Source organism: Poecilia mexicana, unplaced genomic scaffold (assembly GCF_051168715.1).
Source record: "Poecilia mexicana isolate PSO_F unplaced genomic scaffold, ASM5116871v1 scaffold_19, whole genome shotgun sequence".
Taxonomy (NCBI): domain Eukaryota; kingdom Metazoa; phylum Chordata; class Actinopteri; order Cyprinodontiformes; family Poeciliidae; genus Poecilia; species Poecilia mexicana.
Genome location: NW_028263388.1, coordinates 24,691,570 through 24,719,062, shown reverse-complemented (window position 1 = coordinate 24,719,062; position 27,493 = coordinate 24,691,570). Strand labels below are relative to the sequence as shown.

The window sequence follows — 27,493 nt, the reverse complement described above, 5'->3', positions numbered from 1 at the left end:
TGACTGTGTTGTTCTCTCAGCCTTTTGTAGAATCTGTATACTCAAGTTACGATTATTTAATTACCCAATATGTGACGATTACTTGACTAATCAATTCATCACGATTAATCTGATTAATTGCATCAGCCCTAATTTGCACACTTCTGTTTCCGTCATTCTGCAGACCTGGAAAGTTTCCAGGCTTAGAAACGCTGACTGACATTTTTGTGCAATCTGAGATCCTGAAGCATGACAATAGAAGCCAATTAGAGTTAGAATTGCTACTTTTTTTTTATAATTTAGGTCTTTATTAAGATGTTAATCTACTAGTTTCTTTTGAACAAAATTCTGAGTGGAAGCAATCATCTTGTAATTCTGTCAGCTCCCTCTGACGTACGTCATTCTGTCCTTTCTTATTTGTGTGTAGCAGTTCTTTTGAAGTCTCTGCTAGCTGAGCTAATGCTACGCTTGCTCTGTTTTGCAGCTCTTCCTGCTGGTGCTGTGAGGAGCTCTGCCTGTGGAAACCATTTAAAGCAACCGGCCCACCTTTATCCCTTCCTGGTCCTTAACCCTTTCCCTCCCATGTCCCTGGCCAACCCTAGATACCCCCCGGAAGGGCAACGCTGCGTTATCTGCCTCTTCCACATGAACATTCGGATCATTTCCCATGTAGGTCAGGACTTTGTGATGAAAGACTAGTAAGCAAAGAGAGCAAACACAACGGCAATAAACTCAAGAAGAAGTGGATGTAGAGACAACTAAAGGGACGCTATTTTTGGAAGATGTAAAGATTTATATTTTATACATCTAACTTTTAGTACGAGCAAATAAAAAAACCAAGAGAGTTTGCACGTACAATCCCCTCATTAGGTTTCTCCACTAACTCCACTCACACGCCGCGGTCTCATGATGATGTGCGAGGTGATGCCCACCATATCTGAGGATGGGCGCAGCAGCAGCGGTGGAGGCCCCACCTCGCCGCCCGGGGCAGGAGTGGGCGGGGGCCCCGCCGGAGCCATGGGTGGAGGGGGATTCAGCAGCAGGGAGCCCAGGGGGGACGAAGGAGGCAGCACAGGGAACCTGGAGTCTCTGATGGTCAACATGCTGACGGAGAGGGAGAGGCTGCTGGAGAACCTGAGGGAGACGCAGGAGAGCCTGGGCACGGCACAGCTCCGCCTCCGCGAGCTCGGCCACGAGAAGGAGTCGCTCCAGAGGCAGCTGTCCATCGCTCTGCCCCAGGTGAGGCGCTGCTTTGGGTGGGTGGGACAGGTAGAGCCTTAAAGGGGCAGCATCATGTGTTTCCCAGGCACAAAGTGCCACTTTATAACTTCAGTTGTTATAAAAATGCTGCAAAATACAAAATCTTACCAAGTATTTTAGGTCTAGTTTCTAGTGCAAATATCTTAGTTCACCTGAAATAAGACAAAGCTAACTCAAAGTAGCTTTGTAGCTAGATATAGAGGCTTGTCTTAAATAATTTCTTAATATTGATTAAGAAGTTTTAGTTCCATTAGCAGATTATTTTCCCATAAGTTAATTTATCTGCCAGTGGAACTAGAACTTTTCATCAATATTAAGGGATTATTTTCTAAAACGTGTGCATGTATCTTGCTGAAAAGTTTATTTTAAGTCAGTTTGACTTATTCAAGGTGTACGAAGATATTTACATTAGAAACTAGACCAAAAATACTTGTTAAAATTTTGTCTTTGCAGTATTTATATCGAATATGTTTTAAAAGAAATTTGACTTCCGAATTTAACGCCTTGAAATTGGGTTTTTGTCTCTTTAAAAACTCCTGCTCTTTGTGAAGCTCCACCCTCAGGAAGTCATCACAACATGGCTCCTCTACTAACACTTTAACAAAGTTTTTACCAGCGTTGCTCTGAGAAGTAGCTCCTATAATCAGCTCAGATGTGCAGTTCCATCAGGTGTTTGCTAATTGCTACTGGCTAGTGTGTAGGAGCTGAAGGGGGGACAAGCTACGCCACGAAGGTGGAGCTAGGCCCACCCAGGTGTTTTGCACAGCTGAATGGTTGCCATGGTGATTAAAGGATTTCTCAAACGTGTGAAAGAATGAAAGCAAGACTTCAGGTATGAGGAAATAACATCATAACATGATGTAAAGCTCAAACTTTTAAAACCTTTTAAGCACAGTGGGTCAACTGGTGGACTGCTGTAGCACCCCAGGACCCTGATTGGCTGGATTTATGGGTGAAACCCTGCACTGCAAAACATTAGAAGGTGGTTCAATGTGAAAATGAAAGTCCACCTGCTGCCTTGGAAATGCAAATTAAGTCAACAAGAAAAACTGTTTTGGTTTTAACTCAGAAATTAAAGTTCATGAAACTGATTTTACAACAGTTGTCTAAACATTGTTTTTAATTTCATTAATCTTGAAATGTGAGTTTTAACTTAATGCTGCAATTTAAACCAAATAATTATTTCACAAAATGCAAGAAAAAATAACTGTCCCAGTTAAAGAGCCACATTTCTCTGTTATTTTTCCCACAATATCCTATTAAAATAACAACTTATTTTACTGTAGAATAATTTAAATTCTTGTTTCAAATCACATGAACCAAATTTCTGATCTGATGATGAATTTTATGAAACATCTGAATGAATTCAGCTCAGAAACATTTGGTGTGAGCAGAACAAGAGTCAGATCAACGTAACACACTTCCATCTCAGGAGACAGAAACACGCCGCTAAGCATTCTGGGAAATAGTTCCCACTCCTGTCTTTTTCTTCTTTCATTTTTTTAAGTGTTAACCTAAAAACTCTGTTTATTCAACTCTTAATAAAAAGTTAATACAACTTATTGCTGTAAGTTTATCTTTCACAAACTCACAGGTTTAGGTTCAAAATCTAAAATTAACTAAATTTATTTGACTTAAAGAATAAAGACAGTAGACACAACTAAATGCAGCTCAAATGTTTTACAGTGTCTGATTAGAATGAAAAAGGACTGTAGATGAAAAAGTGATGCAAAGACAGACAGACTGAGGTTCCATAGAAAAAAAGACAAAGACGCTAAAGGCTAACTGAGAAGCTGACCCCGATCCAAGCAAGAAACAATCCCACAAGGCCGATGGCCAATGAACCCACTGTGTCACCATCTGCATGCATCTCTCTCCGTCTTACTCTCCTCCCTTTCAAACACAAACGAGTTATATTTATCTGCTTTACTCTGTTTCTAACCATAAATCAGGCCGCTGCACACACCTGAAACACGCGAGGCGTCTTTACGAACGGCGCTAAGCTGCAGCCGTAGGTGTGTTTTATGGAGACGTGAAAAGACAAATGACCACAGATGGTGCGGGGCTTTGCAAAGATCACGCAGGACACGGCGTCCTGTTTGCACCCAGGCGCTGCAGATGTATTCCCAGTGGTGTCATAAACGCCGTTTGATGCTTTGTTTTGGGGGTCTCTGCTGAGCGCTGCGCCGCCGGCCCGTTGTGTAACAGCGTGATGTAATCTGTCCATGAAGAAGAGTTCACGGGAGAATCTGTGTCAGAGATTCACCTGATTGTTATGTAGCTTTACATCATGTACAACCTACAGCTTTAGTCGCCGGCGTCTCGCTAAACGTGTTTCTGGGAGCCTTTTGGTTGTGTATATTTTTAGCTTTCTTTGTTTGAATCCTTGAAGCAGACAATTATATTTAGTTTTGCAGAAATCCAGATTTATTTATTTTTTTATATACCTTGATCTGTACTGTATTGTCTCATTGCAGCCTAGCCACATTTAGAGTATTACAAACATACATTCAGTCTGTTTTCCTGCTCCTGACTGCAGCGTGTGTGTGTGTGTGTGTGTGTGTGTGTGTGTGTGTGTGTGTGTGCGTGTGTGTGTGCGTGTGCGTGTGTGTGTGTGTGTGTGTGTGCGTGTGTGCGTGTGTGTGTGTGTGTGTTTCACAGGAGTTCGCCGTGTTGACTAAGGAGCTGAACGTTTGCCGGGAGCAGCTTCTGGAGAGGGAGGAGGAAATTGCTGAGCTCAAGGCGGAGAGAAACAACACACGTGTAAGATGTTTAGCGGCCATTTTGCCTATTAGCGCCGTCGCAGCCTCTGACTCGCTGCTCACCCCGCTGTGGCTGTGAAGCCGCTTCATTCGCCTCTGTTTCCTAATTATTTCGTCTTTTGCCCATTCACATTCTAACTCCACTTCCTTCTTTGTCTTCCTGTTTTTATTTTTCCTCTTTCTGTGTTCTTTTAATTTTTTTTGCAAAACTATTCCTTAAACGTTCTGCTTTTCCCGATGACATGCTCTGATCTAAACTGTTGGATTGTGTGTTTCTATTAGTTTTCCTGATGGATCGTAAATCTCCGTCTTTCCATCGACGGTGACCAGCTTCCCCTCAGCATGAAGCTGCCACCACCTTGTTTCAGATGATAATTTACTTATTAATATAAACAGTGGATCTCTGCATTCTGATTCCGTTTAATAAACACAGTGGCTTGCACTGTATTTTATTTAATGCTAATTTTAATTTTATTTAATTTATTCGGTAGGGAAAATGCACGTTAACATTTTTGTAAATGCATCAGAATTAGCCACCGGGGTATTTTTTCACCTGTTGTCTCTGGACAATGAGTAATTTGTCTTGCTAAGAACAAACAAAGGTGATACAAACAAGGTTAAAGTGATTTTACGTCATAAATAAATGTGCAAATAAATACAAAAAATATAATCAAGTCAAACAGTAATTGCAAAAAAAAGGAAACTAAAACATAATTATAAAAAGTATAAGAAGTAAATAAAAAATAGCAGAAGGTACTTATTATTAAAAGTATTGACAAATCTATGAGTCTTTGTTTGTTTTTAAAAAATAGATTATAAGTGAGATTTTATATCCACTTTTGTTTCAGTTTTGCATTCATTTTTGAAGATCTGCCACAGAAAACCCATCACATAATGTTATTTGATAAAATGTGAGAACATTTGCATGGAGTGAATAGTTTGCCCGGCCCGGTTCCTCCTCTGAGCTGCAGCGTTTCCTGATGTTCACTTCCTCTCCCCCTCCGTCCTGCAGCTGCTGCTGGAGCACCTGGAGTGTCTGGTGTCCCGCCACGAGCGCAGCCTGAGGATGACGGTGGTGAAGAGGCAAGCCCAGTCCCCTGCAGGCGTGTCCAGCGAGGTGGAAGTCCTCAAGGCTCTCAAATCCCTGTTTGAGCACCACAAAGCCTTGGACGAGAAGGTGGGTCAGTGCAGCGGTGAAATGTATTCGCTTTCCTTCCCTCTTCCAGCAAATCATCCAGGCTTACCCTACTTTCCTTCCTGCTCTCATTAAAGTTAGTGTGGAGATGCTCTGAAGGTGCCTGGGTGCTGCCTGACCTAAAATGAAGCATCAACCAAACGCGGCAACCAGCTTCAGGAGGATGGAGAGAATTTAGTCAAAGAGCAAAACAGGAATGTAAAAAATAAAATAAAGTTAACAAGCTCAATAGGATAGTCTCACTCAACAATTTACATAAAAAAATAACTTAATTTGAATAAATTCATTCAGTGGGTAAAAACATTTGTGATCAGAATGTTTAGAAACTTTATATTAGTTATGATTTTCTATTTACCTGCATTTTTAATATGACTGGACACAAAGGCCAAATTTCTATTTGGTCCTTTTCAAAACCAGAAAGACAGGAGAACATGCCTTTCGAATTAAAGCTGGTGCGTTAAACTTCAGACGCCATGAAACGGCTAAATAAAGTAAACAGCCGTTAATGTCGTTATGTCTCATCATTAATATGAAGGTCAGTACTGGCGAATGTCACAATAATGAAATTACTTCTGAACTTAATGTTCTTAAGTGTTTCTGCTTTGGGTTTATTGTAACAACTAGATTTTTAGTAGTCCGTCAAGTGCCTGAAAAAAAAAATGTACTCCATATTTTCATCTGAACAACAAAATTTTATTTAAAAGTTGCTTCTGGCCAAAATTTCAACCATCTTAGTTAGAGCTGTTTCTTAATAACTTTACCACCACTTTATCTTTTAGTTATCGTTATGCCAATTTAGATAACAAGCATCATCAAATATATATCACTGGCCAAGTTGTTTCTTTGCCATGTTGTACAATAAAAAAAGCAAATATCTTAAAATACTGCCTTCTATTTCAATCATTCTTTTTTTGAGTTGACCTGAATTTAAGTGGAAATAAATAGAAGTTGTAAAAACGCTGGTGAAACCTGATGGTTGTTCTTATGTGTGAAAACCATGGAAACCTGAAGAATCTATTGGTGGAAAAAAAAAACAATTTTCCAAAAATAAAATATACAAAAACAGAAAATCTGATTATTTGATCAGATCTATTTATTGCTCAGACATAACGGTGGTAAATTTGGGATGTACTCTGCAGCCCTGTGTAGTATTTTATAACTATTTGGGGAAAATCAAGGTGACATAAGCTTAAAGTAAGATGTGAGTTTATCCTCCTGAGTCAAGAGAGTACCTGTTAGCGTTTACCTGTCCATAACGACTGAAGTTTAAATGAAGTGTAACTGTGACATAAAAGGCTGGATGAAGATCCAAGTTTATCTCGTCACAGCTCAAAGTCAGGAAGCTGATAAGGGAGGTAAAAGAAAAAAAAAAAAGAAGCAAATCTCCAGAGTTCAGCGTTGGGGAAGTGCAGGATTTTTTTTATTGAGAGATTAATACACTGCAGCTTTTTACATAATCTACCAGGTGTGTCAGTGAACGTAGAGAAGAAAAAAAGGTTTTAAAAGGGAACGTTTTACCAACAATGGATGTGTGAACAATTTTTGACGCCATATATGAGGTATAGTTCCATTGTCTGAGTTTACAGGAAAATAAAAACTGTATTCATGATGAAAATCCAGAGAAGATAAGAGCATTCCTCCCCAGGGCGAACAAATGAGCTCTCATTCCTCCCCAGGCTGCCTCAATCCGAGGGTTAAAGAGGCTTGATAATCAAATATCTGGATCAGCATTTGCTCAGTCCAGAGGAAATGGTCAATATTTTGCATCTGAAAAAACGTTTCCAATCTTCCATTGGTGCTTCTAGACTTTGTGAATAATGAAAATGCTTTTGGCACCAGTGTGTTTGGCATCATTTTGCTTTTTCCTCTCCGGTTCCTCCTGCACCCAAAGAGCAGAGCTGATTTCTTACAACAATGTTTGTTTCAGTTTTGTCTACTTCCATGAATTGATGATGCAGAAACACTAAATCTTACCAAGTATTTTGGTATAGTTTTGAGTGCAAATATTTTAGTACACTTGAAATAAGACAAAACTAACTTACAAGTAACTTTTCAGCAAGATACAGGAGCTTGTTTAAAGTCAGTAATTCCAGTTCTAGTAGATTATTTTACTTATAACAAGACATTTCCCCATACTACAGGTGAAATAATCTGCACTTGTATCGTTTATCATGATAAATTTTGATTTATTGCCGTCATAATAAATTCAAATGAATGATGTTCAAAATCCCCCCAAAACTGTCTGTATTGTTTAGGTTGTTATTTTTGCAACTTTCAACACTGACAAAGACGGTATCTATAATGACAGTATCTGTAAATTTCAATTCAAGTTGATATGCGTTTCCAAGAGCAGTATTTGTGTTTGTGGGGCTTTATTTGTTGTCATACAGTCACAGTCATAAGAAGTAATAAATAGTTATCGTTACTACAAGATATTGTGATAAGAACTTTAAGTCCATCACACCAATCACTGCATAGCATTACTTTTTTTATTTTTTATCAATATCAATTAATTATTGATCATCTTGCTGAAAAGTTACTTTAAATTAGTATTGCTACTCTTACTGTAGTAAAATTTCTGAATTTTCTACCCACTAAATAAAAAACAAGCATGTTTTTACCAAAAATTCACCTGACAAACACACAGCTGGAGTTTTTCTGAAAGTTTTATACGTTTTTTTTTATTGAAAGAGACTAATCTGATTGTTAATTTTTGTTACTTAAATTATTGTCATCAATAACACTTGGTAATAGTTTGTGTTTTTTTAGTGCATAACCAGTCGCTGCCGCAGTCATGGCTCCTGAGGTTCCTGCTTAACGTAAAGTTCAGCGCCACGGCGGCCATCTTACCTGGGTCACTGTGTGTTTTCCCCATCAGGTTCGAGAGCGGCTCCGTGTGGCCCTTGAGAGGGTGTCCATGTTAGAAGATCAGCTCGCAGCGTCTTCTCAAGAGGTAAGCTCAGATGCAAACCAACTCCTCCAGCTCATTTAGCGTGATTATTAATCCGAAGTTTCTGTTTGGACTTTTTGTCTCCCTCTTTTCAGGTAATCTCTTTAAGAGACCAAATTAAAAGACGTCAACAAGGGGTGGACGGCGGGAAAGATGTAAGGGAGGGTTTTCTGCATGTTGGTTCCAGTTGTCTTTGTGTACGTGTTAGCAAAGTAGATTTTGGGTACCATGGTGTGTCAGTGTGATTTTCCACCTCTTCCGAAGTTTAAAAAAAGATCCAAACTCATTATTTTTTTCGTTACTCTCATTTTTTTGCTGTTTCGTCCTCTTTCCAGCGGCTCCCCAACGGCCCCTCGTCTGGGCTGGAGGACGGGGAGCTGGAGAGGCAGCGGGAAGGGGAGATAGAGCGGCAGAAAGCCGAGCTGTCCCAGCTGAGGGAGAGGCTGGCCCTCATGTGCCGACAGGTGAGTGAGCCTCATGTTGCGCCTCAGAGAAGACAGGTTTCCAGCTGTCTTTTGCAGGGATGCTAACTTTAACTTAAAATTTTCAGCTAGAATATTGAGGCGCCATGATGGACGTCGGAAATTAGGGACGGAAGAATTGAACAGAGCGACTGAAATAGTTTTCCTTAGTTGTTTTTGCCAATTTATTCATGACTTCTACTTGTTCGAGTCAAGATAACTTGTCTATGAACGCAACACACCTGGTCGGGGCTTATAGACGGCGGGATTTACAAAAGTTGTAAACAGCTAGCTTAGGAAACGACCCGTACCTCCTCTCTCCTGACGTGTTGATCAGATTACTTTACCTGAATTCACACCACATGATTTATATCGCTATGTCATAAACAGCCTTTGCCTTTAAACCAGAGCAACATCGAAACGTACAAAAGACGAGATGCTAACCATTTTTCCCCATACATGCTAGGCTACATGACGGTGCGACACTGTCTCCATGGTTACCAATAGTTAGACGCACCTTCCCCATAATGCGATATCTTTCTAATCATACTTGCTTATGAAACATACGAATATTAATCTTCTTACCTTGTAAAAAGCCTTCGCTACAAGTCCGCGTTGACACCGAGGCTGACAGTCGTTATGATTAACGGCTGCTATCATCGCCGCAGTAAATTTCCTCATTAAAAGTTATGCAATAAAATGACAAGTTTGGTTTCTGTCTTTGTCTGTTGTGCAGCCGACCGCTGAGCACCCTGTGGCCATTTGTAAAGTGCAATCAGCTAAATAGAAGCGATGTTTGGCTACCTGCTGCCTGTCTTTTTATACAGGCTTTAAAGGAGCGCATTGGTTGTTTTGACGTCCATCATGGCGGAGCAGATTTCCGAATAGCGTGACGTCACTTGCAAAGGGTCAATAACTCCCAAAAGAGAAAACCTGCTCCCTCTAGTGGCAAATTACACTTTTGCAGTAAAAAACTTCAGAAATATTGGATATCAGCCAAATAAATTTTTTTTAGCCTAATCTGATTTATATAATTATTGACATACAAAAAAGGTTTGACTGAGGATTAAAAAAATGTGTTTGTACATTAACCAGATGGAGATTGTCATCAGTCGCTGTTGTTTCAGTTTGACACCTAATTCTGTGGCAGATAATAGTGAATTCTGCAGGTTCAGTGTGTGGCGTTTTCTCTCGCTCACACTAGGTTGGAGAAATAGAGGAACAGCTTGCGGCCGCCAGGAGGGAGGTGACGAAGACGGAGGAGGCCAATCAGAAGCTCCAAAGGGAAGTGAAGGAGGTCTGTTGGACCAATCTGTCCCTTCCTGGCCCGGACCCGGAGCTGTCTCAGCACCCGGGGCTCCAGGGGTAGATCCAGACTCTGTGGGCATAGCGGCTAATAATACACCGGGTTATTCTGGGGCTGGGTTAGCAGGGAATCACAAATTGTTTAACAGTTAAAATATTTTATATATTTATTCGGATTACTGATATTTCAGACCCAAATATATGCAAAGAGAGGAGTGAATAGTAACACTGCAGAGTCTAAACAGAATGCTTACGCAGGGCAGAAATGCATATTTTCTCCTTTTGTTAGCATTAATCAGTTTTCCGGACTGAACGGTAACAGCTGCGTTGTTGGATAGAATAACCTGAACTGCTGCTTTTTACAGGCTCTCTGCCAAAGAGAAGACATGGAAGAGAGAATTACAACGCTAGAGCGAAGGTAACAGATCATAACCAAAAGTCTAAGTGCAAAATCACTGAGTTTGTGTTTGTTTTCAAAAATGTTCCCCCTTTAATCCCACACATTTCAACAAAAAATTAATATTTTAGGTGGAAATGGTTATATAATGTTGCCAAAGGTGGCAAGTGGAAAACCAAGCAAACTCCTGTGATGGATCTTCAGTTACAAGGCAATTTAAATTCACACTAGCTCATGTTGCGTTTGGTATGAGCTAGCGTGAAGCTAGTTTAAACTGTTGAAGCAACTTTTGATTTGGCATCCCACTCTACCTTGCTAATCTTTTCCAAATATATCAGATTTTGAAGAAATGTTTCTGGCGCCTCCTCAGATGTGCTCCTGAACTTATGCTAGGCCATTTCTGATTTATTTGGAAGATGGAAGTTTCATCCATTGTCACATGAAAATCCAGTTTACTCACCTTTTCTCATAAATTCTCGCCGCTCCTTCAATGTTTCTGTCTCTCTGGCTACTTTCCAACTTATCTTTTCTTTAATTTGGAGCAATCTCCTTTTTTGTAACATCAGTCTGTGTTTTCTCAAATTATTGATAAGACAACACACAGTTTTGTACCCCCCTCCTGACTGATACCTTTACAAGTTGAACTCTTTGCAATTCTGTAACCTCTTTAGAAACTATCACTTTTTGTTCAGGGGTGGAAAAGAGCAAAGTACAAGGAAAACCTACTGCAGGTCCTAAATTTTATTTTTAGGTCAATCGGATTCAGTGTATTTGATGGCAGGTGGGACTTCCTAAAGAAGACTGAATGATAAACTGAATCAAAAGTTACGTATTAGCAGTATGCAGGTTACTGTCCTTATTTTATCTTATTTTATTTTTTGCAGTCTGGTTAGATCCATGCAAAGGAGGATTATGGCCACTGAGGAAAAAAACATGAAAAGAATTCTGACTCAGAATTTTTATTTTTTCTCAGAATTTTTATTTTTTCTCAGAATTTTTTTTTACTTTTTTCTTAGAATTCTGACTTTTTTGTCATAATTCTGACATTTTTCCTAGACTTTTTACTTTTGATCTCAAAATATTAAAGTCAGAATTCTGATTTTGATCTCAGAATTTTGACTTTTTTCCCAGAATTCAGATTTTTCTCAGAATTTTGACTTTCAGAAGAATTCTGAGAAAAATGTCAGAATTCTTCTTTTTTTCAGTGTCCCTAATCCTCTCCTGTAAAAAACAGAATTGAAACTATTAACAACCTGTGACAACCTGAACCAGAAACATGTTGGTTTCCGTTGCCTGCAGGTACCTGAGTGCCCAGAGGGAGGCGACCTCTCTCCATGACATCAAAGACAAGCTGGAGAACGAGCTGGCCAGCAAGGAGTCCCTGCACAGACAAGTAAATCTGCCTCTGAGCAGGCAAAAAAACACCTCACTGTTTGAGAGCAAATATGAAAATGGATCTGGAGGAGTATTTTCCAGCTGCAGAGCTCATAGGCATGAGTTTGCTTTTCTGTGTCCAGAGTGAGGAGAAGAACCGGCAGCTGCAGGAGCGTCTGGATGAGGCCAAGCAGAAGCTGCAGCAGACGCTGCAGAGGGCCGAGACGCTGCCGGAGATCGAGGCGCAGCTCGCTCAGAGAGTCGCTGCTCTCAATAAGGTGATCATGTTTTACCAGACCTGGTCCAGTTCCCAGCATCTGCACTGTAGTAAGAGGAGCACTACTTCAACTAAGAGTACAAAAGTATTTGGTAAATAGTCCACTGAGTAACTGATCAAAACAAAAACCATTCAACATTTAAAAATTACATCAATATTTGGACCAAAATGTAAAGTTATGTGGGAAATGTTGGTATTTTAAGGACCAAATTGAAAATATAAATATCAGGCAAAATAAAACAAAATCCAAGTCAGTTTCTTTCCATATAAAAAAGTTTAACACAAACTGCAGCTGTGTGTTTGTGTCTGGTGAATTTTTGTTTGTTCTTCATTCAGTGAGTAAAAAAATCCAGAAATTTTACTCAAGTAAAAAAATGACTCAAGTGATGGAACAACACCAAGCAGTGTAACTCTGAAGTGGAAGGAAAATAATAAATGGTTCTCATGATTATTTTTACATGAGCATTTGGATTCTGATTCTACTAATTTTCAGAAAATTACTAATTACTTAATTATAACAAACTGATAAAATCCACAGTGAAACCAGTAACTTTCAGAAGTTTAAGGCAGAGTTAAGTTAAACGATATTCAGTTCAGTTTGAACTGAAAACGATTTATTGAAACGCTGTAACTCATCATTTCATTTCTCCTGAATTTGAAGAGCCTCTGACTAAAGACGCTCTGTTTTTCTAAGACGTGGATGTTCAGGGTTGTTTTTCTGTAAAATCCTTCTTGGATATTCTAAGCTGTTAAATCTGTGATCCTAAAATAATTATGACTGTAATTTCAGATTTAATTCTTCACAAAACTCTTCAGAGATTCTGGATTTGATGAATAACATTGAGCATTGTGTATCTGTTTCCTTGGTTTCTACATTTTTCTGTTGGTGGTGACATGAAATCCCATCTAAAACATGTTGGTTTGTGGTTGTTGCATGAGAAAATAAGCTTCCATTCAGACACAGGTTACGCTGTAATAATTTAAAATCTGATTTGTTACCAGGCGGAGGAGCGCCACGGAAACTTTGAGGAGCGACTGCGGCAAATGGAAGCCCAGCTTGAAGAGAAAAATCAAGAACTACAACGGGTAACATCGTTTTCTTTCTCTTTGGCTTCCTTCACCAGAGATTTTTCTCTTTTTTTAACAGTAAGTTCGGCTTCCTTTGCCTGATTTCAGGCCAGGCAGCGGGAGAAGATGAACGATGAACACAACAAACGGCTCTCGGATACGGTAGATAAACTTCTGTCTGAGTCCAACGAGAGGCTTCAGCTGCACCTCAAAGAGAGGATGGCTGCGCTGGAGGAGAAGGTGAGGAGAAACCAGAGGTCAGAGGTCAGCTTTGACAATGCAACAACATTACACCACCAATGCTCTCTCTCCTGTTCACTGCCAGAACGCGCTTTCTGAGGAGCTGGCCAACATGAAGAAGATCCAAGACGACCTTCTCGCTAACAAGGTGCTCATTTCTCCTCTTGTTTGTTTGTTTTAAGTTAAATGTGAATTTCCAGTGAACGAGCTGGAATATTGTGGTTTGTGTTTAGGATCAGCTCCTGGCTGAGCTGGAGCGAGTCCAACTGGAGCTGGATCAGCTGAGAGGCAGACCCGGCTCCTCTTACTCCAGGTTGGCCTCCATCAACGTTTAACTGAACCTTCTTCTGTTTTCAGACTAAAATGATTGAATTTCCATGAAACTTAACATCTGCTGTCTTTGTTAACTACGACCTGCTTAATATTGTTAGTTTTCACTCTTTACTCTGATGTACCAAGAAATGATTGAAGTCACCGCATGCATTCATCAGAAACATGTCATAATAAATGGGAACGACTTGTTGAAGCAGTTCGAGGTGGAATGATGTAACAAACAACTTTAAATTCAAATTAACACTTAACAACAAAACTGGAAGACATTTTAAATATCCAAAATAAATAAACAAAACGACAAATAAAATTGATGCTGAAGTCTCTATAAACACAATTTCCCTTCAATAAATGGCTGATTAAGATCAATGACCAGAATTTTGTCATCCAGTTTTTGGTAGAAAGAGAAAATAAACAATCATCCAAAAGGAAATAATCAATGTTTTAATTTATCACATGATTAATTGATTTATTACGACAGACTTACATGTGTGGTGATTTATGTAAATAATTCAGCCGTAACGTTGAATTCAAAGGTTCACATCTGACTGTTTTTTTTTTTTTGTCACGTAATCATTCCACCTTGAAGTAAAAGACGGCTAAAAGCAAAACGTCACTTCAGAAAAATCATCTTCAGAGGACCAGCAATCTCCTTTTTTTTTAAATCAGAAAAACCTTCAGATTGTTTTGCTCCTAAAAACCATAAATCAGAATCATATTTATGTTCATGTGTGACCTCTGATGAACTGTCACACTTCACTTCTCACCTTGAAAATGGAAGTTGTCATTTTCAGTAAGTGTTGCATAACAAATGAATTCTGGATCTCATCGTAGGGCGGGCAGCGTCAGCTCACTTCCCTCCACCCTTTTTCGAAGATCTCTTCCAGGGAGCGCCTCCGAGCTGCGGTACCCTCAGGGCGGGGGCTCGCTCCCGGCCGGCTACGGAAACTCCTCCAGTGGGGTGGTGGTCAGGCGGGCCCACCGCGGCCGCTGGGGGCCTCCCAGGGACGACGGTGGCAAGGTGGTCATCTCAGGCCGACACAGCACACTGTAAAACATTAGAAGATGATTTAACTTGAAAATGAAAGTCCACCTGCTGCCTGAAAAATTTAATTTAAGTCAACAAGAAAATTGTTCTGGTTTATGAACATAAATTAAAGTTCATGAAGCCGATTTTACAACAGGAGACAAGTTGTCTAAACTTTGTTTTTAAGTTCATTAATCTTGAAATGTGAGTTTTAACTTAATGCTGCAATTTAAACCAAATAATTATTTCACAAAATGCAAGAAAAAAAACTGTCCTCACCCAGTTAAAGAGCCACATTTCTCTGATATTAAAAGTTTATTTTAATAAAATAACGACTTATTTTACTGTAGAATAATTTAACTTCTTGTTTCAAACTCCATGAACCAAATTTCTGATCTGATGATGAATTTTATGAAACATCTGAATGAATTCAGCTCAGAAACATTTAGTGTGAACAGATCAACGTAACACACTTCCATCTCAGGAGACAGAAACACGCCACTAAGCATTCTGGGAAATAGTTCCCACTCCTGTCTTTCTTCTTTCAGTTTTTTAAGTGTTAACCTAAAAACTCTGTTTATTCAACTCTTAGTAAGTTCTGTTAACTTTTTATTATCTTTCACAAACTCACATTTAGGTTCAAAATCTAAAACTCACTAAATGTATTTGACTTAAAGAGTAAAAGACAGTTGACAAAACTAAACGCAGCTCAGATGTTTTACAGTGCAGAGCTTGTTATAAAAGCTAATTTCTAATTATTCATGAGGAAGACTGTTTCTCTTCTCAGTATGGAGACTGGGACAGTGGCAACATGCTGCCCCCTGGGTTTGAGGGCGGCGTTGAAGGCGGCTGCTCTGATGATGAAGAGGACAGAGAGACTCTGTTTGGGTCTGAGCTTCTGTCTCCCAGCGGACAGACGGACGTCCAGACGCTGGCCATCATGCTGCAGGAGCAGCTGGAGGCCATAAATAAGGAGATCAAGTGAGTATCACTACATTTTTCTGAAATTTTTAACGTTAAAAATGATGCTTGCTTAAATGGGCATTGAAGTGTGAATGCACCATACTAGTTATAAATATGGAGAAAATACTAATACTGGTAAAACCAAGTTAACATGAATAGTAATTTATGGGATCCTTTGAATGTGTAAATATATTTTACTACCTTTCTTTTGTTTGCTTTTATTTTCCATTTCCTTTGTTTGTATATCAATCAATCAAGTTTATTTGCATAGCAACAAGGCAGTTTGAACTGCTTGATATCGTAAAAACATACAAAGTTGTAGAACAAAGTCATATAACTTTTATTACACTACGTTCAATGAAGTCAAACTCAAACTATCGTCCTGAAAACGAGCTGCTCTGAACAGATGGATCTGATGACATCACAAAAGGCAGAAAACAACCAATCAGCTCTTCTGAGTTCAGTTCATTTGTTTTAATTTCATGTTTTAAATCCAGTTCTTTCTCCAGCTGTACTCCTTGTATCCAGAACGGCTGTAGAAACACATTATGGCTCCTTTTAATTAAAAAGCAGCTCCTGTGCCTCTTGTGATGTCATCAAACAGAGCAGAATTAGCTGCTGTTTTTATTCTCTGACTTAATAAAAAATAATATATTTTGTTAAATCCTGCAGTGGAAACCATGCTGGTGTGTTTATGTAGTCAGTTTACATTTGTTTGCACCGCAGTGGGTAGTAACTTTAATAAAGACTCCTGCTCAGGGTCCAGGGTGGATTTGGGCCCCAGTCATCCAGAACAACATGGTTATTTCCTCCTCTTCTTTCCTCCCAGGCTGATTCAGGAGGAGAAGGAGAGCACGGAGCTGCGGGCCGAGGAGATCGAGAGCCGGGTCAGCAGCGTGGCTCTCGATGCCTCGCCTCTCCCTCCGTCCTCACTGGGGGGGCGGGACAGCATGGGGCGGGGCTACATGACCCCGTCCATCACGTCCTCCACCCTGGCGTCGCCGTCGCCTCCCAGTTCTGGTCATTCCACCCCCCGCCTGCCCCACTCGCCTGCCAGGGAGACTGAAAGACAGGTACTGACTCCCAGACAGGGCTCTAATGGTTTGTTTCATGTTGTGACTTTTTGTCCAATTCAGTTGGTTTTAATTAGTTTTTAGAGTGTATTTACTCATTTTTATTAGTAAAATACTGTTTAGTTTTTATTAATTATAGTAGTTTTAGTTTTTCATACTATTTGTCATAATAACAAATTTTGCTGGACGATAAATTTTCCCAGAAGTTATTGCGATAAACGATAATATTGTTTTGAGACCATTTAAGTAATATTATAGTAATGGCAAGAACACATTGTCAAAGTTTAATAAACTTAAAATTCAAATGATTATTTAACGACAGAAACAACAAATAAAATGAATTCAGTCTCTGTTCAAAAACAAGGAGCTAGTTGAGACCAAAAATTTATAACATTTAGGTAGAAATAGAGAATCGATAAATCATGCAAATGGAAATTATTGAGCTAATTTTAATTTATCATGGATTTAATTGACAGAGTTAACTTAAAAATTGTAGGTGCAGAATTCAAAAGGTCAAAGTATCGTCTTGTGGTTATCTATACATCGATTGGTTAACAAATACTCAACAGAAGATAACATTTTCAAAAACGTATGTGTGTTATGAAAACGTGATATAGTTCCAGTCAGTTTTTACTTACTTCAGTTTACAAAAATGTTTTCTCAATTCCAGTTTCCATTATTTTGTTAGTTTTAGTTAAACCAGCAGAAGCATCTTAAAGAGGTGAGACTCTGAGGAGCGCTGTGTAAGTCCAGTGAATGTTTTCCGATTTGCAGAACAGCAAAGAGGGTGAGGAATGCCGAGCGCTGGCCCTGATCGACTCCACACCTCCGCCCGTCCCCCGAGCCCTGCGCTTGGACCGGATGACTCACACACACCCGGGAGCCGGCCTGGACGACCACCGCGAGTTCCGCAGGTGCAGAACGGAAACCCTGCTGTGAACGAGGCCTGCTAGCAGTCATCATACTTCAACTGTTCTCTGGTTGTTTCTGTTTGCTCAGTCTTTCTGCTGACGGCGCCACCACAGCGAGCCAGGACTCCCTTCACAAAGCCAGCAAAAAGAAAAGCATCAAGTCGTCCATCGGCCGTCTGTTTGGCAAGAAGGAGAAGGGGAGAATCGGCACGCCTGGGCGGGAATCTGCCTCTCTGGGTCTGTGGACTAACTGGAAGCTGCTCTGCTGGACCGGTTTTACAGAGCAAAACTAAAACAAAACTGTAAAATATAGAACTGAATAGAATAAACTTTATTGATCCCCAAGGGGAAATTGCTTATTCGTTGACAAGCTACTCTGTCTAAGGTATTAAATAATATTTTAAAAAGACTTAAATAAGTAAGCTTAGCCTGGTGGGGGCACAAGTAAAGCCTGGTCACCCGCCAGTCTTTGGGGGAAACCCTGTGACGAACAGTAGCCAAAGTAGCCAGTTTTAACTTGCAGAATCAACATGTAAACTTGGTTATTTACCAACCTGTGGACTGAAGCAGTTGTTTTCCCCACAGCCTCCACTCCGTCTGATGACCTCGGCTCGGCCGACCCACTGGGCCTGGCGAAGCTCGGGACGGGAACGGTGGAGAAAGATCGCCGCAGCAAAAAGAAGTGAGACCAGACATCTTTCCTCACTCTTCTCATGTTAGAAGATAATCTCTGGAGCAGATTTGTTAATCACAGTCGAGTGACGCCAAGCATGCACTGAGGGATGCTATAAAATGACATCTCATGTTTACTGTTATTTATAAATGGAAACATCCGTAAGGTGAGATACGAAGAAATTAATCTCTGTCAAAAATCTGTTTTCCACTTTCTTTGCCAGACATGACTTGCTGGAGGAAGCCTGTCGTCAGGGTCTTCCTTTCGCCTCCTGGGACGGCCCCACTGTCGTCACCTGGCTGGAGGTACGCCTCAGCCCCGGTCCGGTTCTTTGCTTTATGCGATTTAATGTCATTCATCGCTTAATACGCTTCCAGCAACTATATCTGCCTGAAAACTCAGTTACCTGTCATCACAATAGAAGTAAATCTCAAGGAAATCTAAGAATTTCAGGAAAAAACAATAAATTAGTACTGAATTTCCCCCTGAGGGACAATAAAGGTAATTTGTATTCTAGTTTTGCTTTTTGTAAAGCTTTGACTTAACTTTCCAATTTTAGTCGATTCTGATTTCCCTTTAAGGTACATAAAATAAGATTCTTTTTTTCACATGAATTAGAAAGAAATACAAACAAAACAAGTACAGCAAAAGAAAAACGACACTTTCAGATGTTCCAGTTGATGTGGGTTGCTAAGTAGCTAAATGTTGGTTCTCCATCTTGGGTTCTTGTTCTGGATTGTTAAGTTCTCCACAATTTATAAACTAGCAGGGTTTATCTAAGTCTTGCATGGATACTAAAAGTATAAAGCTAAATTTTGGTCTAAAATAAAAAGTACTCCATAATTCATAAACTAACAGGAGTTATCTAAAAGTAAACATAAGTTACATCAGCATTGAAGAAGTCACTTAAATTTCTTCTGCGACAAGATTTCAGATGCCCCGTAGAAAAAAGACAACGATACCAATGTTCTGTTAGCACAAATGGCTAATACTTAGCTAACAGTCCGTCATCTGTGGCTAGCTTTAAGCCAGCTAACAAATAATATTGGATCTGCTCAAAGCTTAACCTGATAATCCTAAAATAAATTCTTAAAAACACAGTTTGGGAATCATGAAGTTTTGCTGTGTGTAAAAATAAAAAAATAGTATCTTCTATGTTTTCTTAAAGGTAAATGAAATAAAACATTATTCTCATTACTCCTGTCTTATCTTTCAATCACTAATAAAGTTAAAGTAAAAGAGCTCAACTAAACATAGTAGAATTCACTATTTTAGAGTAGACCTTAGCTTAGCTTAGCCATAGCTTAATCTGGACAAATTGGCAAACAGAAAATGTCCAAAGTAATAAAATACACATATTATTCTACTTAAACACAAATAGACAGTAACTTACCAGTCTTATGGACGCACACTCATAAAAAAACAAACGTAAAACTACGTACAACCAAACTTTCCGCCGATCTGAACTTCTTCCTCAGCGGAACAAAATATTACTCACAAAACGGCCGCGCCACCTAGCGGCGAAGCTAAGAACTACACTACAGTCCTGCCTTCAGAGCAGATATCATGCATCCCTAGATAAAATCTCACTTCCTTCCCCATCTTGTGTCATTTAGGAACCTGTAGTACTGCAGTAATAATTTGAGAGAGAAAGAAAAGCTTAGAGTTCCCACCATTCAGAGTTCACAGTGTCCACACTTTGTTTGCCAAGCTGTGGGTCGGGATGCCTGCATGGTACGTGGCAGCGTGCCGCGCCAACGTGAAGAGCGGCGCCATCATGGCCAACCTGTCGGACACTGAGATCCAGAGGGAGATCGGCATCAGCAACCCTCTGCACAGGCTAAAGCTTCGCCTGGCCATCCAGGAAATGGTTTCCCTCACGAGTCCGTCGGCGCCGGCGAGCACGCGCTCCGTAAGCCTCAGAGGAAAACCTCAGCAAATCTCTGCTCTACATGTTCAAACAAAAAGTTTTCATTCTCCCTTATGCTTCTGTCTTTAAAGTCAACCAGTAATATCTGGATGACGCATGCTGAGATGGAGTCTCTCGCTGCTGCCACCAAACCAGTAAGCACTGCATCTATTGCTCGCTAAAACTCAGGATTATAGCAGCCTTTATGTCAGAAGTTTCTGCTTTGAGGTGCTTAGATAGAAGTATTTTTTTAGCGAAGCAAAGTGAGCAATATGAGTAAAGCTTTTCTCTTTTTCTTTGTCTCTGATTAGGAATTTTTGGCTTCACCTTTTCCCTGCTGTTCCCTGAAATCTGTTTTGATGTGGTGTTTTTCCAACTAATTTTCACTCACTAACAAAGCTTTTCCTTCTTCTGCTTTTCCTCTCCCCTCCATTTTATTCTGGCACCGATTCACTGTAACACACACACACACACACACACAAAACATCATACTCCTACCTGGTGATCTTCCCTTTTCTTTCCAATTCTTTCCCTTTTTTCTTCATGTTCTTTTTGAACCAAAAAGGAGCAGAAGGAGTTCAGCTGGGATCAGGTGAGACTAGCTTATGTTTAATTTCAACAAAACAAACTAACATATTTTTCCACAAACATAATTTTTAATGTAAAACAATCTTTAGGAATGATTAAAAGTAAACTCATAAGGAATATTCTCAGTTTCCTCTATATGCAGTCATGCGCCTCCTGCTGGCCATTTGAAGCAATGCACATTTTGTGACACTTCAAAACCCCCAAAGTGCTTCTTTATGCAATTATAACCTTTATGACGGCATGTTAGAAAAAAATTAATACATTTAAACAAAACTAGAAAAATCTATCTAGAAAAAATCTTGAACATTTCAGAGTTGCATAAATTGAAAATGTTTTACTTTTGAAACTAAGAAATTTTCCAAAAATCGAAATTTTTTCATTTTTGAAACTAAGAAATTTCAAATTTTTTTCTACAAATTTTCTGAGATTAGATTTTAGCAGAATTATTTTTTCTGCAATGACCCTAGCAAGCCATCATATGACCTCACTTAATACTGAGTAAGTTCAAGTTAAAATTTGTAGCACAAAATCAGAGAGAAAGTCGCCTGTCCTGGTGCATTTAGTAAAGTACAATAGCAGAAGAAAACACCACCGTTTATTCATCTGTAGTCCGTTACGGTCCAGTTATCTGTGAGACGCCGTGGAAAGCTTTTGTGTGAGTTTCTCTTCAGGAAGTGTTTGATTTTTTAAGTCAACCTTCCTGCCTTCCAGATTCTGGCCCATGGAGACATGAACCATGAGTGGGTTGGAAACGAGTGGCTGCCCAGTCTCGGTCTCCCCCAGTATCGCTCATACTTCATGGAGTCACTGGTGGACGCCCGCATGCTGGACCACCTCACCAAGAAGGAACTGAGAGGCCAGCTGAAGATGGTGGACAGTTTCCACAGGCGAGACAGACGCGCTCCTTCTCTCCCATGTCTTCTGAATGATGTGTTTTTTTAGCAGAACTGAATAATGTGTGTTTTGTTCTGCGTGTAGGGTGAGTCTTCACTATGGGATCATGTGCTTGAAGCGCCTGAACTACGACAGGAAAGAGCTGGAGAGGAGGAGGGAAGAAAGTCAGCACCAGAACACGGGTTAGTGAAGATTCACGTTTACTGGCTCTGCTGGGGAAAATGTGCAGACTTTATTCTCATAATACAGAAAAAATGTTGGTGTTAATTTGACACCAACACAGTGTCTATATGTGTCCACAATGACTGGTGTTAAAGTCACATTTGTGAAAGTGTTGAAAGATTGACACCCATTGTTTTGGTGAAATTAACACCAGACATGGTTAAATATTCAACAGAGCCTGGTGTTGGTGTTAATATAATGTTAAAGTAACACTGAAAGGTGAATTCAGTCAACCTGACAGTTCTGTCCTGGACTGTGGGAGGAAGCCGGCGAACCCCACAGCCGGGCCGGGAATCGAACCCAGGACCTTCCTGCTCCAAACTGAGCCTGTTTGTGTATTTAAGTCATTTATGTTGAATTAAGAACATGAATCTTCTTTTTCAGGGAATCTTTAGGCCTGTCACAATAATCAATAAATCAATGAATCACATGATAAATGAAAACAAACTCAATAATTTCCACTGCTGGATGATAAAGTTTTCAGTTTGGTGCTTTGGTCTCAACCAGCTCTTATTTTGAAGGACAATTTTGTTTACAAAGACTTGAAAATTCATTTTATTTGTTGTTTTATTTATTTTGAATATCTAAAATGTCTTCCAGTTCCAGTGTTAAATGTCCATTAGAATTTAAATGTACTGATCTTGTAGAATGTGTTCTTGCGTTTTTAAGCATTATATCACTTAATATTACCGTTTATCACAATAACTCCTGGAGCAATTTATCGTCCAGTAAAATTTGTCATGGTGACAGGCCTGTCATTTCACACAAAATGCACGACTTTCTTGAGGTAACGAACAACAAAAGAATTTTAGAAATCCTCTCTGATCGTTAAACGTTGGCGGTTTAAGAACGCACTCTGCAGCCGTTACACTCGAATGTAACAACGCAGATTTGTCAGAAGATACGCTGGCAGCGTTACTTTAAAGCTGTGTGCTGTTAAAACACCACCAAGACTTTTTATTTAGCACCACACCTAAGATTTTAACTCTGGCATTTTCACCAGACGTGACTTTAAAGAAGGAACTTCTCCCAGCTGCTTTTGCCTGCCTCTCTGCAGATGTGATGGTCTGGTCCAATGAGCGCGTGATGTGTTGGGTTCAGTCGATCGGTTTGAAGGAGTTTGCAGACAACCTTTTGGAGAGCGGGGTGCACGGGGCCCTCCTGGCACTCGACGACACGTTTGATTACACGGACTTGGCACTTCTTCTCCAGATCCCAAATCAGAACACACAGGTGCTGAGCTTCAAATAGAAGTTACTGCTTCCACTCTTATTTGTCTAGTTTCAAGATAATTCTCATGTTCATCTCATTTTGTCAGCTGCTGTCTGACCAGGATTTGTGTTTGCAGGCGAGGCAGCTCCTGGAGAAGGAGTACAACGCTCTGATCTCCATGGGAACAGAAAGGAGGCCTGATGAGGTACGACAAACCGCTCCTCATGAAGATTGAAGTGTGACGTTACTGTAACCAGCTGATTAGGTCCATTTTACTTCACATCAAAGATTTTTTTGATGTTGCTCACTTGTCAATTTTTCCCCATTGTCATGAAAAGCTCCAGTTTCCTGTTATTTATAGAGAAAGCCATTTGGGCTCCAGTGCATGTGCCACTGTTGGCATGCAGAAGAGGTTCAGCTGTGTTTACATGGTGCTAATTGCTTAGTTACAGCATGCAAGACCAAACCGTCCAAAAGAGAGTGCTTTGTCAAATGCTAGTTTATCAACAGGCTGTAATGGCCGTCCTCTGCTCTGCATGCTGGTTTTCCTAAATCACCTCCGTTTCTTTCTGCTTCCTGCAGGACGGCACCAAAACGTTCACACGCTCCCCGTCTTGGAGGAAGATGTTCCGGGAGAAGGATCTCCGCGGCGTCACGTCCGATTCCTCCGAGACGTTACCTGCCAACTTCCGTGCCTCCGCCATCTCGACGCCCTCCGTCACGTTGAGGAAAGTCCAGAGTGAAGGTGAGAAGTTGCAGCGCTGCATGGTGGGTAATTACAGCTACAGCCAAGTTGTATTTTAGGTATTTCACATTAGCCAGAGACCAACACAAACTCAGGTCCACCTGCAAGGCTAAGTCTCGGTTCGGATTAAATGAACTCTGCAACAATGTATATGTGAAGGTCAACGGTATGGAGAGCGCTTCACAGTGCATTGTGGGTAAACGAAACCAAAACGAACACAGTAGTCTATCGCTAGCAGGAGAAATGGCTCGTTCTCTTTTTCCCAAAGACAAAAAGAGAAATCCTCCAACTGCTAAAATCTGATGCTCTCCATTGATGTTTACATTTTGCTCAGCTTCTTCTTCAGAGGTTTTTCTGTAGTGGTTCTTGATGCAGCGCCCCTACAGGCGAAAGGAGGAACTGGTTCCTCAGAGGGTTTGGTTCATTTGACCCGATGCAGGATGAAAGTGAACCGCACCAACTGAAAATGTTACGAATGTCTCAATCTACTAAATCGAACTAAACCTACCGAAGTGAAAACACTGAGAAGTGTCTCCTTTGGGATCATTTCATGATTCTGAGGTCCAAATCTGGTTAAAACCTCCTGGGAACGTCCAATCGATGCAACTGTAAACAAATATTAAGTTCTACTTTTCTGTTGTACTGATTATGTTTGTGGTTCCAATGCTGCATCAAGGCCTGTCACAATAATCAATAAATCAATGAATCGCATGATAAATTAAAACAAACTCTTTTTTTCTATCAAAAACTGGGTGATAAAAGTCTGGTCTCAACCAGCTCTTATTGTGAAGGACAGTTTGGTTTACAGAGACTCTATGATTAATTATATTTGTTGTTTTGTTTATTTATTCAGTTCCAGTTTTAAATGTTCACAGGAATTTAAAGTTTATTGATCTGTAAGAATGTGTTATAATATATAATAAACAATATTATCGTTTATCATGATAACTTCTGGGACGATTTATCATCCAGTAAAATTTGTCATCATGCTGCTGCAACATGTGAGAAAATTCAAGCAGCATGAATACTTTTGCATAAAACTGCAGATCGGTCTGTCTGGTGCCGAGTAAAACCCAGACGGGTCGTCAGTAACTGTCTGTTAATAATCCTCCTTCTCTTTCTCAGCTAACTCCGGGCCCAGAGGAGAGTCGGGTTCTGTGAGAACGTACTCCTGCTAAAGACAAGCACACCAGGTGAGAACCTCCTCTTGAAGCAGCGCAAATAACAAAACCTGGTTACAGAAAAAAAATCTGTTTTTTCAGATGAATTAGGATTATTTTGCACCACTGAATCCAAAAATGACATTCACTTTTCCCCATCAGGTCAGGGTTTTATTTTAACTTAATTTGGACTAACTTGACATCATCAGCTCATTTCCATTAAAATTTCTCATCCAAAAAAGGTTTTAGGAGAAAAAATTGGTTTTCTTAATTAAATGTTATAAACTTTGATTTCTGTAAATTGAGTAATAAACACTTTTAAGGGTAAGTTGAAGGTTACGTCTGTGTTGTGGAATATTCTCTGCCTCTTTCCTGTCCTGATTTCTTCTCCTGCTCATCAGATTCTCAGGATGTGAGAACAGGTCCTGCATTTTGATGCTGATGTTGCTCCATAGCTCAGAAAGTTGACCTGATTGAGCAAAACCGATGTGATTGTTGGATTCAGCTCATCAAAATGACCCAAACAGTTGGAAAACCTCAGACTGTTTCTTGGCTGTTGACCAGAGTAATAACACTTAGATGTTTCTTTTTTTCTCTTCTTCTTCAGAACCCACTTCTACTCCAACCTAAAGAAAAAACCCACATTTTTTAAGAAAAAAATACCGAAGAGCAAAAGCAAAAACGGACGACTGACATCGTGTCCCGAAATAATCAAAGACGGTGTGTGAATGAAATCTGAAAAGATGAGGAAATAACGAGTGAATGTCCATTTATCCATCAGTTTCTCCCTCTCTCTCTCTCTCTCTTTCTGTCTCTTCCTCTCCATAGTTGTGGCATGATGATGATGTTTGAATCTGTAGAAAGTGGTCTGTAGAAAGTGACCATCGCCTGTCGTGAATTCATCTTCTTTTTCTGAGCGTGAGACGGCAATATTGACACAACGAATTTACGATTTAAGAAATGCATTCCTGTTCAGATCGAGTGAAACGGTTGATATATTTTCAGATGATCTGACTCTGAAAGGAGAAAACACTCCGACGGATAACTGACGTGTGTGTGTGCGTGCGTGCGTGTGTGTGTGTTCTGAAGCCATAGAGGAACTGAGATGCACAAATGTGAACAGGACCAATGACGAGAGTTGGGAAAAGTGCTTTATGAGAAACTCCTGATCCAACCAGGATTTAAAAAATAAACGGTTTAGATAGGGAGCCTTTGTGTTAATATGCATGCCAAAATCTGTCATTTCAGAGTGAACTTCATGATATCAGTCATCTAAAGATGTGGACGCTCGGGTCAGGACTTTGTAAAACGTGTATTTTATTTTTATCATTTTTATGATAACTGCTATTGTATGTATGTATGTACAGTTCGTATGTGTGTATTAAACCGTACGTTCATTTCATACTCAGTTTTAAGGCTGACTGTAATTTCATTTTGCGGTTGATGAAAAGGAAATATGTTTTAAACTATGGACATTTAAGATATGCTACTTGTATGTGTACATTTTGGAGAATAAAAAAACACATTGTGCTATGATTTAAATTCATATTACTGGAGAGTAGTGACATAATATGATGACAATAATGAAAATGATTGTAAAAGCTGTAATTAAAAAAACATACCTGTAATGTGGCAGATTGGAGTTTTTGATGAAGATGTTTTGTTATTTTTACACATCTTGAACCGACAGCAGCACTGAGATCTATGAAAACTGGGCAAAAATCAAATATTAATTTAATCTGAGAAGGCAATCTGATCTCTATATAGAAATACACATCAGTCTGCTTGTGACAAATACAGATGTAAAGTGAATTGTAACTGAATTATTGAAGCTTAAGACATTAGCTCCAAAATTACCATATTTTTCGGACTATAAGCCGCTACTTCCCCCCACACCTTGAACCATGCGGCTTGATGCCCGGTGCAGCTTGTCTGGATTTTTCTTCAACCACCAGGGGGCGCTTTAGCAGGACGTGAATCATTAGAAGTCAAAATTGGAAATCAAAGAAGGAGGCGCTAATTTTCATTTAGAACAAGCACATGCTAGCAGCAGAAATGTTTTCAAACTCACCTCGTCATGGAGACCACACGAAGAAGTTCGTATGATGCAGCTTTTAAGTTGAAGGCAATTGATCTGACTACAGATCAATCAGACAATATAGTCTGGAAAATACGGTAATTCAAAAATAATTCAAGCTTAAACTTCAGACGATCTGCAAATAATAAACCCTTGTTTGAATTTGCATTTAGACCAGCTCTTTCAGCTGATGACGTTTCCGGCGTACACAAAAAAAAAAAAAAAAAGAAAAGATGCATCTGGTGTTTTTCTTGCTGAAAAGTACATTTTGTTAAATTTTTCCCAGCAGGAAACGATGCACGATAATGTCCTGGAGTTAGACTGTTGCCTTATTGTTGCCTTATTTCTGTTGAGATAAACATGGATTCTCATCCAGTTATGTTTGAATACACGTTACAGATTTTCAGTTAAGTACGGTGGAGGGACTATGATGCTGTGGGA

The 27,493-nt window shown here is 39.8% G+C and overlaps 1 protein-coding gene across 1 annotated transcript; it reads left to right on the top strand.

Moving 5' to 3' along the window:
* The first annotated feature begins 487 nt into the window (after nt 1-487).
* On the top strand, nt 488-26,669 carry LOC106918750 (liprin-alpha-3-like). The gene is made up of 31 exons (XM_014988747.2): nt 488-1,218; nt 3,901-4,002; nt 5,014-5,178; nt 8,075-8,149; nt 8,242-8,301; nt 8,482-8,610; nt 9,812-9,904; nt 10,278-10,330; nt 11,609-11,702; nt 11,827-11,961; nt 12,963-13,046; nt 13,137-13,268; nt 13,354-13,416; nt 13,502-13,581; nt 14,433-14,619; nt 15,413-15,606; nt 16,418-16,661; nt 17,436-17,575; nt 17,661-17,809; nt 18,158-18,254; nt 18,469-18,550; nt 19,957-20,157; nt 20,247-20,309; nt 20,720-20,746; nt 21,454-21,629; nt 21,721-21,818; nt 22,916-23,091; nt 23,207-23,275; nt 23,653-23,815; nt 24,941-25,008; nt 25,583-26,669. Exons 1-30 carry the CDS (start codon nt 886-888, stop codon nt 24,991-24,993), a joined length of 3,717 nt encoding a protein of 1,238 aa, XP_014844233.1. The 5' UTR covers nt 488-885; the 3' UTR covers nt 24,994-25,008; nt 25,583-26,669.
* The last annotated feature ends 824 nt before the right edge of the window (nt 26,670-27,493 follow it).

Coding starts and splice junctions, on each gene's coding strand:
- LOC106918750 (XM_014988747.2), top strand. CDS start 886: ATGATGATGTGCGAGGTGATGCCCACCATATCTGAGGATGGGCGCAGC. Junction 13,047..13,136: donor AAAATCAAGAACTACAACGG/GTAACATCGTTT, acceptor GCCTGATTTCAG/GCCAGGCAGCGGGAGAAGAT. Junction 15,607..16,417: donor GCCATAAATAAGGAGATCAA/GTGAGTATCACT, acceptor CTTTCCTCCCAG/GCTGATTCAGGAGGAGAAGG.